Raw genomic sequence first — 17768 nt, forward strand, 5'->3', positions numbered from 1 at the left:
CAAAAAACGACGTTTAAAACAACGTTTTTAAACCCGCGCATGCCCAGAAGCTAGTTATGAAGCGAGCTTCAATGGAAAAAAGTGGTGAACGTAACCTCGCTTTGCTAGAGCATTGTGAAAAAAACAATGGTGTGTAGGCAACGTCGTTTTTGAAAATGAAGTTTCAAAAACGTTGTTTTATTTCATGATTTAAAACGTCGTTTTTTTTCATCACAAAAAACGACCGTCTGTACGCGGCATAAGATTAACGTTTTCAACAGACCAGCAAATGCAATCGTTCAGTCAAAAAGAGTTGTTGTTCCATGTTAAAAAGTACTACAGACTCAATTATATCAAGGTCTCAGGGCAGGTTTTTTCCCATATAAACGTTTCTTCCTGATGCATGTAAATTCTCAATAAAAGCTGGCTGGGTGGGTTGCTAAGCTGCAGTGGAGATTTAAAAGTACTGCTTCCACCTACACTATATTCAAGAAAACAAACATTTCATGAATCACCACAGTTTCCTTCTTCTAATTGATGCATTAAACTTTACAGTTTTAATTTAAAACCGTACCTAGAGATATCAAGCGTCTGACTTGTGGACAGCACAGTGCAGAGAATTTTCATATTTGTTACATCCATCTTATACTCAGGTTGGGCAATTGAAACAGGAATTTAATGCCTTCAAGTGACTATTGTGATTATTTTTCTCTTCTTTAAAAAGATAATTTCAAGCAGTCAAAAGCGACTTAAAAAAGGGTTCTGTGCTCCGCCATGGTGTAAAAAGAACCAATGACCCAGGATTCTCATCCAGGCAGGTTGAGGGGCTTCAGGGAATTTGTATCAGAGGAAACTGACTTTCCAGTTTCCCCATCAGATGAAATCTAACCCCGGTCCGTGTTTCGAGAACCACCATCACACCAATTAGGCAGGTGTGCTGGGCTTTTATAAGAGACCCGACTAGGATTCTGGGCTTCACACTGACAGAGGAGCCCAGGGCTCCACCTAAGAGAGGTGGGAGCCAGAGCAGCAAAGGGCTGTTAGGTATATGCACAGAGTTATGTTTGAGTCTAAAAAGTAAAGATGGCCATTCAGGTTCTAATCTCAGGTGGTTCAGCAGGAACCAGCCAAGATCTAATTGCGAACCATTAATGGGCAGGATGATCGATCAACTTGGGTACAACCAGTCTGCCGAATTCACTTGCAATCATCACAAACGGGTGCTATAGCCACTAGCAAAAAATAGGGTCATCTCCCGGCGGGGACAGCTTCCCCTGACCGCCCCCCCCCCCCCCAGGGAAGATAACTGCCTTGCAGGAGTGATTCCCCGTAAGCACTGTCTGTGGTTGCAGGAAAGAAATGTCCTCCGTGTATGGCCTTGCCTAAGGCCAGAGAAGTAGTGCTGAAGGTGTAAGCCAGGAGGCTGAAAGTAATTTGCTTTGTTGATGGAAGAGCATGCTGAATACCCCATAGAGGGAAACTCTTGTTTTGTGTTTTTCTGGAACTTTTTTATTATAATAGACAAGAAAAACCCTGGAATAAAACAAAACAAGTGTCAGTGTCCTAAAAAGCTCCATCATTTGAAGGGAGTTCTTACAAATGGACACAGAACACATTGACCACTCAGAAGGCCCACATGTGCAATTCCATTCAGTGTTCATTTAGCAATTTTACTCAAGTCCAATAAAAGGGCGATGTCACATTAGCGATCCTGTCGCTGACGACAACTTGCCAGCAAAATTACCACTCCTGATGCACCACTTCCTCAGTGGCCGAAATAGAATCTTGCTCACCTGCGACAAACAACAACCCAGTGATTTGGCCAACAAGAAATACAACACCATAGGAGCAGGAGAGTGCTTTTTTTGTGACGTCATCATTGGAAGCAATTTGCATATAGCTGATCAAAAAACACTTCTACAACTATACTTGGTTTTTCTGTGTGTAATCCTAAGAAGACGCTTGTAAATTACAGTGGGGTAAAAACCCAATTATAACTATTCTTTTTTTTTTTTGTGTATTTTGTGTGTGTACTTGAGAAAGGAGCCGGACTGCAGGAGTTGGGAGTAGGCAGGCCTCCCCCAGAGGCAATCTGCCACCTTTCTCCATGCCCCGGGTGGCAATGGCGGGTGTGTGAGGAGGTCCTCCCACACAGCCCGCCCTACCTGCTCCGCTTTGAAGCCCAACGGGGCAGAGGGACTCCCTATAAGGGAGTGAGAGGATTTGCCCACTCAACCAGCCCCGTTAGTCCTTCGCCTCTTTTTAGAGACCGCGTGGTCAAAGTGCGTGCATGTTAACCCAATTTAGAGTGAGTGTAAGTGTGGTGGTTTTTGTGGGAGGGGGGTGGGCGTACTAAGCGCAGGCTTACCTCGCATAGCACACCCACCGGGAGCCGGGCTGAGACCACCAAACTCAATTCACATGTAGCCGAGACCAGGATCCGAAACCCTAGCTGCAGAGGTGAATGGCTTGTCAGCGCAGTGCCAATCGCATTGAGCCACCGCAGCTCCCTTTAGAACTATTCTTAAAATGTTCCCTCCCCTCTCTCCTCCAACCTATCCTGGCTAAACTGTTTAAAAACAGATCTGCATACTTACCTTTTATTAATTAGCTTTGATCCAGTAGCTCTGGCTTCCCTGTGTCAGTAAGCAGGTGCTGCAGGGGAGAGGAGGGAGTGCCGACAACAGCTGTGCTTTGGGAGCCTATGGGTGACATCACAGCTCCCAGAAATCACAGCCGTTGTTGAGCGCTCCCTTACTCAAGGGAGTCAGAGCTGCAGGATTACATGAACAGACCAGACTGAAAATAGCCAAGTATACAGAACTTACAGATTTATACAGGTTAGGCAGGATCGGTAGGAGGAGGGAGAAGACAACATATTTAAAGAACAAGTATAGAGTTAGGGTTTTCATCCACTTTAAGGCTACTTTCACACTGAGGCGGTTTACAGGCTCTTTAGCGCTAGAAAAAGCCTCTGCAAAGCACCTTTTCACACTGGGACGGTGCCCTTATGGGACGTTACGAAAAGTCTTGCAAGTAGTATCTTTGGGGTAGTTTGAGAGCACTGTATTTAGCTCTCCCAACACACCCTGCCCATTGCAATAAATTAGCAGCACTTTGAAAGCGCTGCAAAACTGGAGTTTTTACCCTTTTTATGGGGGTAAAAAAAAAAAATGTTCGCAGCCAAAAAGCAATGCAAAAGCGCAGCCAAAACAGAGCTAACGGCCAATGCAAAAGTAGTCTTGTGTTGTCAGCAATAAGGCAGACTTTGTGAAGGCCTTGGAGACACACAGAGTTGTTAATTCTTCTGAGAGACAATAAAATTGAATTTGTCAGGAGAACAGCTATCCCCGAAAAGAAAAGCTGGTCGCATATACGTTAAATTTTGCCCGATGCCTGGGTATCGGCCAAAAGACCTCGCAAATACCACCCAGTTCCACAAATATTGACTAAGAAATCAAAGGAGCCGGGTAGAAAGCTGTCAGAACAGTGACCGCAGCCAATCCAATGCAGTCACTGTTTGGGTATTCTGACGAGACACAAGTGATGGCTGCCAGGATACAACAATCAGCAGTGGGGGATTAGTCAATCCACACGGTTTAGTATGGAAGAGAGAATTCTCGTTTAGCCCAGTGAGCTGAACAAAGGAGATCTTTAAGTGTATAGTCAGCTTAAGCCTACATTCATTTAAATATTCTAGATTGGCGATTCAGATGAGTGCAAATGCCAATATGCGACGGGTGTTCTTTAAAAGTACAATTCTGGGCTAGGGACGGGCTTAATTTCTTACTGTAAAAATGTGGCACCACTCCAGGATGAGGGTAGGCTTTTGATGTCCTAGCATCATTTAACCTGTTGGGAGGACTGAAGCTGGATGGCTGTGTGGGCGAGTCTTCAGGGGAAAGCACTGGAGAGGTGGCAAGTACTGTGCTGCTGGGGGTTACATCCTTTTGTTTGTTGCCCAAGCTCGACTTGGATTTTAAGATACAGCTCTTAAAAAGGAGAAGAAGTTCACCTTTGGAACATGTTACAGGTTCCATCTGTTTTTAGGGTGGAACCTGCAATATATTCCAGCATCTGCAGCTCCTGCACAGCAGGAGGGGGATCTTCTCCTTGCAATTGCTGTCACAATTTGAAAACCGTATGGGTGTGGGTGGAGTTTCCCGTGAATGAATAGACTACAAGTACCGTCAGCCATTGTGGCTGTCTGCTTGCAGTTATCAATGAACCAAGAGTGTGCTGGTGATTGGTTTGGTAGTTTATCGATTATTCCTGCTCTCCGCAACTGCTTGCCTGTATGATGTACAAGCAGAGATTGTGCAAGAGCCTGGCACTGTACCCATGATCTGCTGAATGCACTTTTTTTTTTTTTTTTAACTGCAAATAATGTGAATTTAATAGATTTTTTTCAAAAGCTGAACTCAGCCATTGAACTAGATAAAGCACACATTTCATGTGTACAAAGCACCCTTCATTAGATGGAACTGCCGCACCTTACAGCTGCTATCTTGTTAGCCTTGTGACCCATCATCAGCGGTTTCATACCTTAGATTACAATAACTCTGTTTGAATTCATGGCACATTGTCAGTTCTGTACAATAAACCTAGAATATATATATCTATATATATTATATATACATACACACACACACACACACACACACACATCTAAAAGTCATTTACATTATGCTCAGAGGTTGTCCATTATCTAAAAATCTGTTAACTGTTCCAACCCATGATCAACACTCCTCCAACTATCCATTGATTGTTTACCTCGTTCCTGACCAGAATCTACCCAACATGCATTTGTAATTGACATGTTCCTTACCTCGCTCTGAGGCTCTTGAATCACTTCATACAATGCAGATACCAAAAACGTCTTCTCTTTCAAACTGACAGCATAACTTGTAATGGACGCCTCGGGTAGAGTCTAAAAACAAAACATCTTTTTTAAAAACATTAATCAGGAGGTCCTTCTTCCCCCTCCAGCTGGCTCTGTCTTCTAATATCAGCACAAGCTGTGTGCCAAAGTCATTCTAGCTACATTGTTTGACTTTGTGCCTTAGAATGTAACAGATAATTAATAGCTGCATGCACATTTTACATGGTCGTGTGGAAAAGCAGGAGCCAATATATATAAAAATGCTTCACTTCAGGTTATATGGTCATCTTACTGAGTCATACTCCCAGGCTTACCACATATACTGTGTGGTTCCCCCATTAACATGCATATGTTAGACAGTTAGAGGCATGAAGATGCCAGTGTTACAAAGCTTTCAGATGGAGCAGCTTGTATTTAAACGGGGTTGTAAAAGGTAAAACTTTTTTCACCTTAATGCACTCTATGCATTAAGGTGAAGAAACATCCGACTACACCAGCCGCCGGTTATACGTACCTGACCCCTCGAAAGTCCCACGCTCAGCCCCGACATACTCTTCGCCACTCAGCCTGCCCGTTGATTGGCAGGCCCTGCTGTCAATCACATCCAATGACGCGGCGCTCCGAGGGGCGGGGCCGAGTGATACAGTGAGCGGCTATGGCTGCTCGCTGTATCACAGGAGCGCGCCCGCAAGGACTCCATACAATGCGAGGGAGCTCGCATGAATATGTGGAGTTCTTGCGGGGAGGACCAGAGACAGCAGCCGAGGGACCCCAGAAGACGTGGATCGGGGCCACTTTGTGCAAAACGAGCTGCACAGTGGAGGCAAGTATAACTAGACCTCCTCTGTAACTCGAAAATAGTAACCTGTAAAAAAATTTAAAGCGTCGCCTATGGAGATTTTTAAGTACAGAAGTTTGGCGCCATTCCATGAGTGTGCACAATTTTAAAGCGCGACATGTTAGGTATCTATTTACTCGGCGTAACATCATCTTTCACATTATACAAAAAAAATTGTGCTAACTTTACAGTTTTGTTATTTTTTTATTTATTAAACCGTTTGTTTTTGTTTTTTGCAAAAAAAGGCGTTTGAAAAATTATTGCGCAAATACCGTGCAAGAAAAAAAAAAAAAAGTTGCAATGACTGTCATTTTATTCCCTAGAGTGTCTGCTAAAAAAATTAAATATATATATAATGTTTAGGGGTTCTGATTAATTTTCTAGCAAAAAAATAGATTTTTTACATGAAGGAGAGAAGTGCCAAAATAGGCCCGGTTGTCAAGTGGTTAAAAATAACCTTTCGTTTTCATTCTGCAGCTCTGCAATTTTTCTGTAAAAAGCAATATGGCTACCTGGAGAAGTTCTGTACACAGAATGTGTGATTGGCTTACTGATTTTCCCAAAAGTCTGCACCAAGATACAAGTCACATTTTTGTTTTCCCCTGCAACAAAAATCTCACTTTTGGCAAGATATTTCAAATAGGAAATCACATCTAAAAGAGATGCAGACCCTGCAATTTTCCTCATTAGTGCCCTGCAGGTGCAGGGGCTGGTTGACAAGTATAAAACCACTCCCTTTAGACTCACTCGCTACAGATTTCTTTAGAATAACAAAAACGGTAGAAATCTGCAACAAAGTTTGGTAAAAGCCTTTCAATGTACATAGATCACCCAGTTGTTCAGGGCAGCCCACATATTGACTGAAAAAAAATAAAGTCTTAAAAGAACAAGAAAAATAAAGTTTTTTTATGAGGCACCAGACAGATAAAAAAAAAAGGGGGGGGGTTTAAAAATCAGAGCCACTGGTTAATAATTACCTTAAACTCCGATAACCATTCCTCAACAACTCCTCTCTCTGTGGACAACATCTTCCCACATCTAGCAGTATACAACTGGCCTCCTGGAAAAAAACAAGAAACAGAAGATAAGCATGTTACTATGTACCTTTGGACTAGGTTTGGTCATTAAGAGAAGTTAAATTAGAAGTTCCTCTTTAATGGCGTTTGGCACTCCCAATGCAAACCAAGTTTTAGGTGTTTTCCATGAGATATTAATATAGCATTTCATATTTCTATGTACACAAATGCTCAGTAATATGTAGTATTCCCATGTTAAAATAAATACATCAGTTCATTATTCATGCCACCAAGTGAGAAGAGCTTCGGAACAAGGATCCAAGATTAACCAGGCACCCGATGAGCTTCTGCTTCTACCACCACCCAGGGCTTGTCCATCCCTGTTGGCAATGCTGTTCTGTGTGGACAACCCCTGCAAATAAGGAGATTTATTCAGCCTGTTCGATTCACTTCAGCATTTTAGCAAAACCTATAAAAAGGTTATTGTCTCTATGGTGAAGCTGTAACGCCAGCTTATTCTCCACAACTACTTTGATCAACACAACCATAAATGAAAAAAAAAAAACCCCTGGATTAATGCAAACGATTTGACAACTGTTTGATTAACAAATGATGCTACACTATTTAAACTACATTACTAATTCCCTGTACACACGTTCAGACCTTTGTCCGATGGAATTCCGATGCAAAATTTGGTAGGAGGAAAAGAGAACATGTTCTCTAGGTCATCTCCGATGGAATTCATCCGATGGGGCATACACACGGTCTGAATTTCCGAGGAAAAACTTTTTCCAATCGGGTGTATGAGGCCTTACATGTCACTGCATATTTTAAATGAGTTGCAATGTATTTTTTACAACCGTTTTTGTTGTTGGGAGGGCTAGGTATTGGAAATTATATATAATATAATATATTCTGTGCTCACTTGACTACACAGCATCCCTTCGACGGGGAGCATTCTGCTCCCTTCTGCACTGCTACAAAGGCTTTTGCTGGTAGCCACTTAAATTCAATACAGCGGGGGTGTCGCCATGTGTGTGTGTGTGTGTGGGGCGCCCCCTTACTTTCAGTTTGGGTGTTACGCTAAAATTAGTGGGGAATGGCAGGATTAGTTTACTCCTATTCATAATTTGTGGAAATTTGGGTTGTTGCCAATTTCAGAATCTGTCCTGTAGCTCAGTCTGCGCTCCGGGGGTGCGTTATCACCCCCAGGCGGCTCTAGAGGGGTTCTGACAGACCCACCTTCCCCAGCAGCCAATCAGAGGAGTTCTGTACTCGGGCATGCTGGGGGGAGATATATCTGTGGCAACTGCCATTGTTCTCCGTTCTGTGCAGGGCCCCATTTCCAGGTGCGGTATCCACCTTTAGGGTACGCGCATCCGTGGGCCCCGCCACCGTGGCCTGCTTCACTGAGGTTACGCACCATGCGGAGCCTCACCCTAATATTGAGAGGGGCCCCAGCGAATTGCTGGGTCCCAACCTTCTGCTGTAAGGATCCTAAGCTGGTAGCTGTGCAATGGGGGATCAGCTCAAGGAGAACCTAGAACTAGAGGTTGTCCAGGAGGCCTAGACGAACCATCGGGGATCCGGTCACCACGCCGCATGACAGGTATGCTTAAGCTGTCAGTTGGTGACACAAAAATCTGAATTGACTGGGAGGATTCACTCATCCTGTTCTCACATACCTCAAATTGATAAAAAGCCTGTATCCGAGGCTCTGAGTCAGGCCGCTGCTACAGGCCTGTTCCTCCCAGTGATCTTTAAGTGGCGCTCCGGCTGCCAGGCATGCGATAGTCGCCTGTCCGGGGGCACTTTACCCACCCTGATCGGGGTGGTGAAGAATCGAGTTACATTATTGCTAATAGCAGGCTTGCTCTTTTCCATATCCAAGGCCTGATACTAAAGTTTCCCTACGCTCATCAACCTTTCTCTATTGTGTGCCATGTTGATGTTGGCCGTGTTGGGGCCTTGGAATAAAGCATTGAAAACTCATTTTGTGTCTGGACACTTGCTCTTCATCTACACTCACAGAAGTCACCCATAAACCAAGCCAAGAAGGTAACTCAGTAAGCCGATTCCCCAAACTAACCAGCGGCTCCTTTGGGGGTACCGCTATATACACACACACACACATATACACTATATATATATATATATATATATATATATATATATATATATATATATATATATATATATATATATACATACATACATACATACATACATACATACATACATATATATATATATATATATATATATACACGCGCGCGCATGTAGTTTTTATTATAAAACACACACACACACACACACACACACACACACACACACACACACACACTAAAAGTAATGAAAAAGGCAGAATTACACAAGCTTTTCTTTGGAATAACTGGAGATCATGATACAACATGTGCAAGAGAAAGAGGAACTGGACATAGAAGTGAAGATTTAGGAGGCCATGCAAGAGTTCTCAGAAGAGTGGGGACAGGCGAACAATTAATTAAATTGTCATTCTAAAAAAAAAGTTTCCAATTCAAATTTATTTTCTTTCTGCTACCATAACGATAGTTGCAGACTGCTACCCATAAAAAGCTATTCACTTTTACATCAAGTGTTGCATTTTCTCTTACATTAGGTAGCAAACTGCCTTTTAAAAGCAGCTTACTATGAGTGTCAAAGTTCAAATGCATGTATAAAAGACACATTACTAAAGCTCTGTACTCACTAAAAAGAAGTGTAGTTTTTGATGCAACATAATACACAAGTACAGTACCTGAATTGTATTTAGTATTATAGCTTTCTGCAAATTCCAACAGCACTCAGTTTGGGTAAGGGAGGGGAAGTAGCAGGAGCCAATCAGATGTGCTGTATATGGAAATGTGCAAAGTACCAAGTTGAAGTAGGAATGAGCAGAGAGGTAACCTCAGTATCCTGCCGTTCCTTCACTGTCCAATCCGCTAGCTGTTTAGAGGGGACACCATTGTATTTCTTTATGTAAACATGTGCCCATATCATACACCATTAAACATTCGCACATTCTGAACAAGCAGTTTTTTAAAACACTTTAAAAATAACCAGGGCCTTATTCAGGTTTGTATCTACAAGCATTGAGGGGAAAATCTTCAATGCTCACAACTGAAATCTCAAAATATAAGAAAAGGATAAATGACACGCCAACATTAAAAAAACTTTCCCTGCCCTTTTTCCCCCCATGGCTCTGCATACATTTTATAACAAATCACATTTTTGTGACATTATAAAATGTATGCAGGATGCCATTGATCCTGACCAAATTTTCAATCCCATTTGCAGAAATGCAGCCCCCAAACTTGCGACAGACTCAATTTCCCAGCATAAAAACATACAATGCAGAATTCAAGCTTTGAGATCTTTAATCCACTGTTCAAACAGTCAAGGGTTCAAATCTAGTTTACAACCAATGCGATTTGCCACAGTGGTACAGACAGGGTTAATTTGTTAAAATGAAAGTGGTTGTAAAGTTTAAACCAGTTTTACCTTAATTTATTCTTTGCATTAAATCTGCGTTCCACCCAAAAGTGGAACTTCCGCATGAAGTACTTGTGACCCCCCGACATGCCACATTTGGCATGTCATTTTTTTTGGGGGGGGGGGGGGGGGAGCGGGCACCTAGTTTTCACAGGTGCCCAGCTCCCACTGCCTCTCCTGGCGCCGAGTGGAAGTTCACCTCTCCCTACGATATTCTGGGACAGGTCCCAGAAGTTTGCCTGGCCATTTAAAACACGCAGCGCGGCTCACGCATGTGCAGTGCACGCCCAGCTGTGAAGAAGAGGAGGAGGAGCGAGGCTTCGGGCGCCCGCATCGCTGGATCAAGGGACAGGAGAGTGCCTGTTAATTAAAAGTCAGCAACTAGACTTCGTAGCTGCTGACTTTTATATGGGCGGAACTCTGCTTTAAGGTAAAACATGATTTAGGTGTCAGCATCCCCACTCATAATTACCTGAGCCCTCATTCAATCCAGGGCTGTGCACTGCTGCAGCTGTTCTCCATTCATTTCAGGTCCCGCTAGCTTTACTGGGGCACCAGGAGCCATTGGCTCCCACTGCTGTCAAAGCCAGTGATGAGGGGCGGGGCCAAATCCTGCTCTCAGCGTCAGACGCGGCAGCGGGGCTCAGGTGCAAGCATGCACAAGTGACTCCATGGAAAGCGGCTTCCCATGGGGGCACTGGACAGAAGGGAGGGGCCAGGAGCGCAGGCGGGGGGACCTGAAAAAAAAAGGTTTGTGGCTGCTCTGTGCAATGGAATTGTTGGTTTGTGTTTTTTTATTTAACCGTTACAAAGCACTTTAACTACCCAGCCCACTCCTTAGCATTACATAGTGTAGCGCCTGGTTACTTCCAAGTACCGGTGCTAGTTAAAATTTAGAGGGGGATCAGAGTGTTAACTGACTCTGATCCAATTATTATGTTCAAAACCAGTCTCTGTCTCAGCTTGGCTGTGCTGTCAGCTGTCTATTGTTACTGGGGTGTAGTTCCTACCCCAGGGCGATGGGTGGCAGCAATGGAGTCGGTGTTTGGGTGCTCTTCCCAGCAGCCTATCAGGAGGGTTCAGCCTCGCTGTGCATGCTGGGGGAGGGTATTTATGGGGCAGACGCCATTAGTCTGGGTTCTTCGGAGTGTGGCACCCACCTTTAGCCCTGGTTCACACTGGGTACGGTTTGGTACGATTTGAGATGCGATTTGACATGTCTGCGGCGCTGCACCGATTTCAAAAAGTAGTTCCTGTACTACTTTTTGCGATTTCGGGCCGCGATTTACATTGAACCCTGCACAGATGTCTCTTAAATCGCGGCCGAAATCGCGGCAAAATCGCAGCCGCGAAATCGCGGTAAAATCGATTAAAAAAAAAAAAAGATTTTTACCGCGATTTTGAATTCGCAGCAGTGTGAACCTAGCCTGAGGGAGACTATGCATCATGGCGCCCCGGCATAAGCCAGACACAGAACAATGGAGCCGTCTGGAGCTTTAAGACAGGGAAGAAGACCCCCCACTGAGAGTGTAACAGCTTTCAAGGAGGAACACTTCTGCATTCCAAGGTCCATGACAATGGACTTCCAGGCCAGGGTGCGCAAGCCATGCGGTTTTTCTGGGACCATGTTGGTCCGGAACATTTTAGCTGTGGCAGGGAGCCCAATAGTCGACTGGGTTCCCAACCCTGAAGATCCCAAGCGAGGTAGCTGTTCGGTGGGGAGTCAATCTGAGGAGAGCCAATGAGAGGCTGGCGATCCAATAGGGTCTTGACAAACCACCGGGGATCAAGGTAGGCTGGTCACCTGTCAGTCGGTACCTGAAAACCATCTGAAGGAGATCCACACGCAATGCCATCAAGGAGGATCATCTCCGTAATCACAATCACAATCACAGAGAGGGCCTGTGGCAGAGGCTTTTGGCCTGTCCAGGTACGCTATACAAAGTATTGTTGGGAGCAGGACCGTTCCCTATTGTTGCGCCTGAGTCTGCTACTTCTTTTACTTCACCTCTACTCTTCATCACAAGTTTTAATGTTTTTACCCGGCTGGGTAATAAAGAGCACAGAAAATGACACCCGTCGTGGACATTCCGTGACTGCTATATGCACCATACACCCCTAGGACGAGCCACGAGGTACGGTGACACCCAAAACAAACCAGCAGCTCCTCTGGGGGTAGTGCTACAATAGTAAAGGAGATTTCAGGTTTAGCGTTTTCAGAAATTTTAAAGTAAAAAAAAAAAAAAAAAGCCAAGAAGCAATGTTTAAAATATTTTTTGAAGTTATGCTAGGTGACCGGGAACATGTTTCAAATAGACGTTATTCCAAATTGGCTGCATAAATGCAACACCACCTTTTTTTTATGGAGAACAGGTCTCAGCAGGCTGCAAGCCCTCCATCAGAAACCTCTGCTTTGTGTTTAGAAGTCGTTAGAAAGTCAAATGTCCACAGTCTGGGCACAGGTGCACTTTAACCGTAACAGAGAACGTTGTATCCACCTGGCTGTGCAAATTTCTAGAACAAATGTGCAGAAATGCAAATGTCTTGGCAGGCAAAAATATTATTTATATACTGTATGCATTTTATCTCTGTATTTAGTTGTTTGCCTGGGGTTCATCTTTAAAAATATTTATTTTCCAAACCCTTACACTCCATAATTGACTAGGAATTAAAAAAAAAGTCACAGGACAACTAACCATGAACCCTATACACTCTGAGGTATACCAAAGTGTCACCATTACAACTACATTATTCCCTTACATACCCTGTGGGATTTGTTACTATGCAGGAGAGGCGCTCGGCTGAGACAAACCATGTGCACCATCTGGGAAGTCTTACACAAAACCGCACAAACAACTTCCTGAATTCATTCCTCAAGAGCTCACGTAGCATAACTGACACACTGGAATGGATTAGGAAAAAAACAAAAAAAACAATACAAAAAAAAAAAATGGATGCTTCTCAAATTACTAGGCCAATGGTTCCCAGTATTGTAGCCCTATCCTTCCATGCCCATTTATGCATGTAGCACCCTCTAGTGTACAGGTTAGGAAAAGGTATGCCGACGCATAGTAGCTTATGAGAGTCTAGGTAATTGCTGTGGGTTCAGTTTAAGGTCAGGCTGGAAGGCTCTGCAGATCAGGCCTCCATCACCTCCCCCTGGTCCTAGAGGTCCATGGAAACTTAGAGAAACTAGTGAGCAGAGGTATAGAGGAAAGGATCCGAATATTTATGGGAGTTTGACCAATTCTCAGGCAGGAGGCCTGGAACGGTGGCAAGATGGGCCCAAAAATATTGAAGAGCCTGGTCAGTTGGGGTTGTCGTCGAGTGGAAGATGGAGTGCGGAGGGTTGTGAGGCCTGGAGGGGACCCCAGAGCTGCGGGGGGCTCTGCCCCCAGGCTAGAGGTGAGGAAGGAAGTAGAGGAAGCTTGAGAGGGACCTTCACCACCCTTCAGTCTCATACAGGAAGCATCCCGTCTAGCATGGGAAGACCTTTACAGCAGTCTTAACCAAAGCAGCAGAATTCAAGGGACAGTGAGCGAGTACCTCTACCTATCACCACCAGGGCCAATGAGGAGAAGGCTCCCAGTTTTTAGTTTTTTATGGGACCGTGTCACAGCTAATCTAAATCCCTTGTTCTGGGACAGTTTCAAGGCAGCCAGGTGGGCTGATATTTCCTGTAAATGTTGGAACTTTGCGAGTACACCAAGGGGACATAGAGCTCCTTCAAGTTTTGGACTTTGCGTCTCAAGGGGGGAAAAAAAATAAAAATATTGAGCTCCTGAAAGAGGAACCCTGCTATTGATCCATTAGAGACTAGTATTATTTCAAAAAAGGGAGTATAGTCTGGGATCCATTTTTGACTACAGTAGCAAGTTTGTTCTCAAGCTGTTCTGCCAAGTTCAGGTTGGGCATCCCATAATCCCTCAACCCAAGTTGGTTTCGCTCAATAAAACACAGACAAGCCCATGGACTGGTTACTGACTCTGTATGGAGGTTGTAAATTGCATGTTGTCTGGGTGTGCAGGAATAGGTGGCCCAAAAATCCAGCAGCCCTCTAGGGAGGTACCACTACTGACACTCCTGCTCGCCCCCTCCCCCCTCAAGAGGCTTTCTCCACACCAGGGAGAAAGCCTCGCATTACTGTGTGGAGTTACAGAAGAAGTGAGGATTTCTCAGAAGAAAGGACATTTAAAAGCAAAATCGAAGGATGAGGTAAGTGAAGGAGGACTGCACTAAAGGTAAAGGAAGCGATTTAGGGGAATTTTTTTTTTACCTTTACAACCCTTTCACACGGGGCAGATCAGTAATGATCCGCCTCCGTGTGTCCGTCAAGCTCAGCGGGGATCCTCCGTAAAATCCCAGCTGTGCCGTCGGCTGACACTGTATAGGGACCGCCCTGTCTTTTCTTCGCTCTCCCCTATGGGGGGGGGGGGGGAATCAGATGAACACGGAACCGTATGTCCGTGTTCACCCGATCGACGGAAGAAAAATAGGATTTTCTTCCGTCCGATTTTGCGGAAACGGGTCATTACGGGTGTCAGCGGATGGTCATCCGCTGACACCCGCAATCACATAGGGACCAATGTATGTCCCGTTTTCATCCGCAACGGATTAATGAAAATGCAGGCAGACATACGGTCCGCACGTCTGAAAGGGGCCTTAAGCAGCTCCTTCGGGGTATCGCTACAGCTGTAAAAGATAACCATTCTATTAAAGAAGAGGCCCCCTCCATGTAAGCAATCTAAACATCTCCCTACCCTCCTGTGCCTGAAACAAGTCAATTAGCTATTCTAAGCTCAATTGGCTCATATAGTGTACTGCTCACGGTCAGCACCATTTCCAATCTTAGTGGGCAGGTGACTGTGGGAAGACATTAAAACCCAACTCTATCCTTGCAGCCTCCCCTTCCAACACTGCGAGGATTAAATTCTCATTAACTCTACAGAATAAGGTTTAAAAATGTATACAAAAAAAAAAATCCATAAATCTATTCCCTATAACTTTTGCGCAAACCAATCAATATACGCTTATTGCGATTTTTTACCAAAAATATGTAGAAGAATACATAATCAGCCTAAACTGAGAAACTTTTTTTTTAAATATTTATTAAAGCAAAAAAAAAAAAATTATATATATATATTTTTTTATTTTTTATTGGACGCTCTTTGTTTATAGTGCCAAAAATTCAAACCGCAGAGGTGATCAAATACCCCTAAAAGAAAGCTCCATTTGTGGGGGGGGAAAAAAGGGATGTCAATTTGGTTTGGGTGCAACGTCACACGACCGCGCAATTATCAGTTAAAACGACGCAGTGCCGAATCACAAAAAGTGCTCTGGTCAGGAAGGGGGTAAATCCTTCTGGGGCAGAAGTCGTTAAAGGAGGGCATATTGTTGCTGGCTGCAGGGGATATATTTTACAGCTCATCATTAACAAATTGCATACAAATTACTTTTCACCACCAAGTTATACTTGGTTCTGTACTGGGAGGTGGGGTAGGGGAAGGGATGGTGCTCAGAGGTGGGTAGAGGGTGGAGACAGGGGCTGACTCGGAATGAGGGAGGGGGTTCCTGCACCTATTCCCTGAGAAAAAAAAAAAAAAAAAAAGGAGGCCTGCCTATAGCAATATCTCCAATGTTTACTAAAGTATAGAGTTTACACTTCTTTTCCCCCCAAGTACCGTATATACTCAAATATAAGCAGTTTTTCAGCCCTTTTTTTAGGGCTGAAAATGCCCCCCTCGGCTTATACTTGAGTCAGTGTACCTGCATTCTTAACAGGCGTCCGTTTTTCTGTTTTTTTTTTTAAGTCGAGGCTTCCTCCTGACGTTCCATGATAGGCATTTAACACTGTGTTCAGTGTTCCGCCAATCACGGACGTCCTCTTGTCCGAGGATGAAAGAATGTCCGTGATTGGCGAAACACTGAACACGGTGTCTACTGGGAAACGAGTCCGAGGATGAGAGGTTCTCCGTCATAGGCAGAACAGTGTCAAATGCCTATCACGGAATGGAAAGTTAGGAGGAAGCCGCGACTTTTAAAAAATGGACGCCTGTCAAGAATTCAGGTACTGACACAGTGAGACTGCAATGGGCACAGTGAGGCGTGCAAATGGGCATGGTTGACCCCCTTTTCCGCTTACAGTAGCTACCATGCTCACCCTAGGCTTATACTCTAGTCAATACTTTCCAGGGTTTTTGTAGTAAAATTAGGTCCTCGGCTTATACTCGAGTATATACAGTAAATGGGAAAGTCGCAAAATATCAGAAATCTGATCTGCATTCCTGTTCCATGCGGGTAACTTCTAGAAGTCAGAGGGTAGGCAGAAGATCCGTGGAACGATCATATTTAAAACATTGGCAGCCTTGTGTTTTTAATGATAGGCAACCCTGAGAAATGTTTCTAGTTCATAAAGCATTTTTTAACTCCTTTTGCACCGTTTTTACGCTGTGACAGTATGCCAAACAAGACCCAGCATCTGCTTCCTAATTACTGCATGCAGTCTATAGCTAGGATGGTAAATCATAAACATTTAATTCCATCTGCATCCTGTTTATAATCATCAGGGTTAGACGAGAGAGGCGCTAGAGATTTGCAATGACTACCATGTCAGGCACCTGGATGTGCCACTGGGAACAGAGGCAAAGCCAAGGGAATGCTTATATTATACAACTGTGAACAGCTGAATTCCAGCAGCTCGATTTTTTCTGCTGCCTCGCTATACTCTACTTGAAGCCTGTAAGAGTGCATTACTCAGATTCCAAACATTTGTCTACCAAGGTGCACTAATAAAACGGTGGGGTAGACAAGTGGTTATGCCGGCTTTAAGAGCTGGCAAAGGGCTTTCAGATAAAAAGGAAATAAATAAAATAAGAAATCGTGCCCCCCAGGCACTCTGGTCTCCCTAGCCTAATAGATATATATCTGCAGTGTAAGATCTCAGGCACTTCTGCCTCTGATGGTTATGTGTCATGCATGGTGGAATGCCAAACAAAATGTTCTTTAAAATACATTTATATATATATATATATATATATAAAATGTATTTTATAAGAACACACACACACACATGCGTATATATATATATATATATATATATATATATATATATATATATATATATATTTATATATATATATATATATACGCGTGTGTGTGTGTTATATATATATATATTAAATACACACACACACACACACACACTCTGAAATTTTGGGCGTTTTGTGATCCGATGGTGCCACCATTCATTTCAAAGTTTGACCAACAGAGTCTTCAAAATTTCACCTCATGTTGCTACAGAAAATAATTTTTGTGGCCGGAAATCTTTTTCCAGCTTGGATTTTTTTGTTTTTCTTGCGCTTTTTTGATTAGATTTCTTACACGATTAGTTAATTAGAAAATCGTTTGTTTTTAAAAACATTTTCAACGTGTCCGATCAATCAAATTTTGACGGCCGCACAAAAATCAGCCGTTGCTGTGGCCCACTGATGGTGCGCAATTTGAACTAAAATTGTTAGATATGATTTTCAAAAGAAAATTATTT

At 43.6% G+C, this 17768-nt stretch overlaps 1 protein-coding gene across 6 annotated transcripts in view; it reads right to left on the minus strand.

The window, feature by feature from the left end:
• FAM126A (family with sequence similarity 126 member A) overlaps positions 1-17768 on the minus strand; it is a 136156-nt gene that overhangs the window by 88312 nt on the left and 30076 nt on the right. For all 6 annotated transcript variants that reach the window (XR_005749395.1, XM_040352840.1, XM_040352838.1 and 3 more), the window contains exons 2-3: positions 6677-6759; positions 4808-4909 (exon numbers count right to left, since the gene is read on the minus strand). Coding sequence is in view for 5 of the 6 variants with exons in the window: in XM_040352840.1 (XP_040208774.1) it covers positions 4808-4909; positions 6677-6727 (153 nt within the window). In the remaining variant the exon portion in view is untranslated. The remainder of the gene's footprint in view (positions 1-4807; positions 4910-6676; positions 6760-17768) is intronic.

Source organism: Rana temporaria, chromosome 5, assembly GCF_905171775.1.
Source record: "Rana temporaria chromosome 5, aRanTem1.1, whole genome shotgun sequence".
In the NCBI taxonomy this organism is placed as follows: Eukaryota; Metazoa; Chordata; class Amphibia; order Anura; family Ranidae; genus Rana; species Rana temporaria.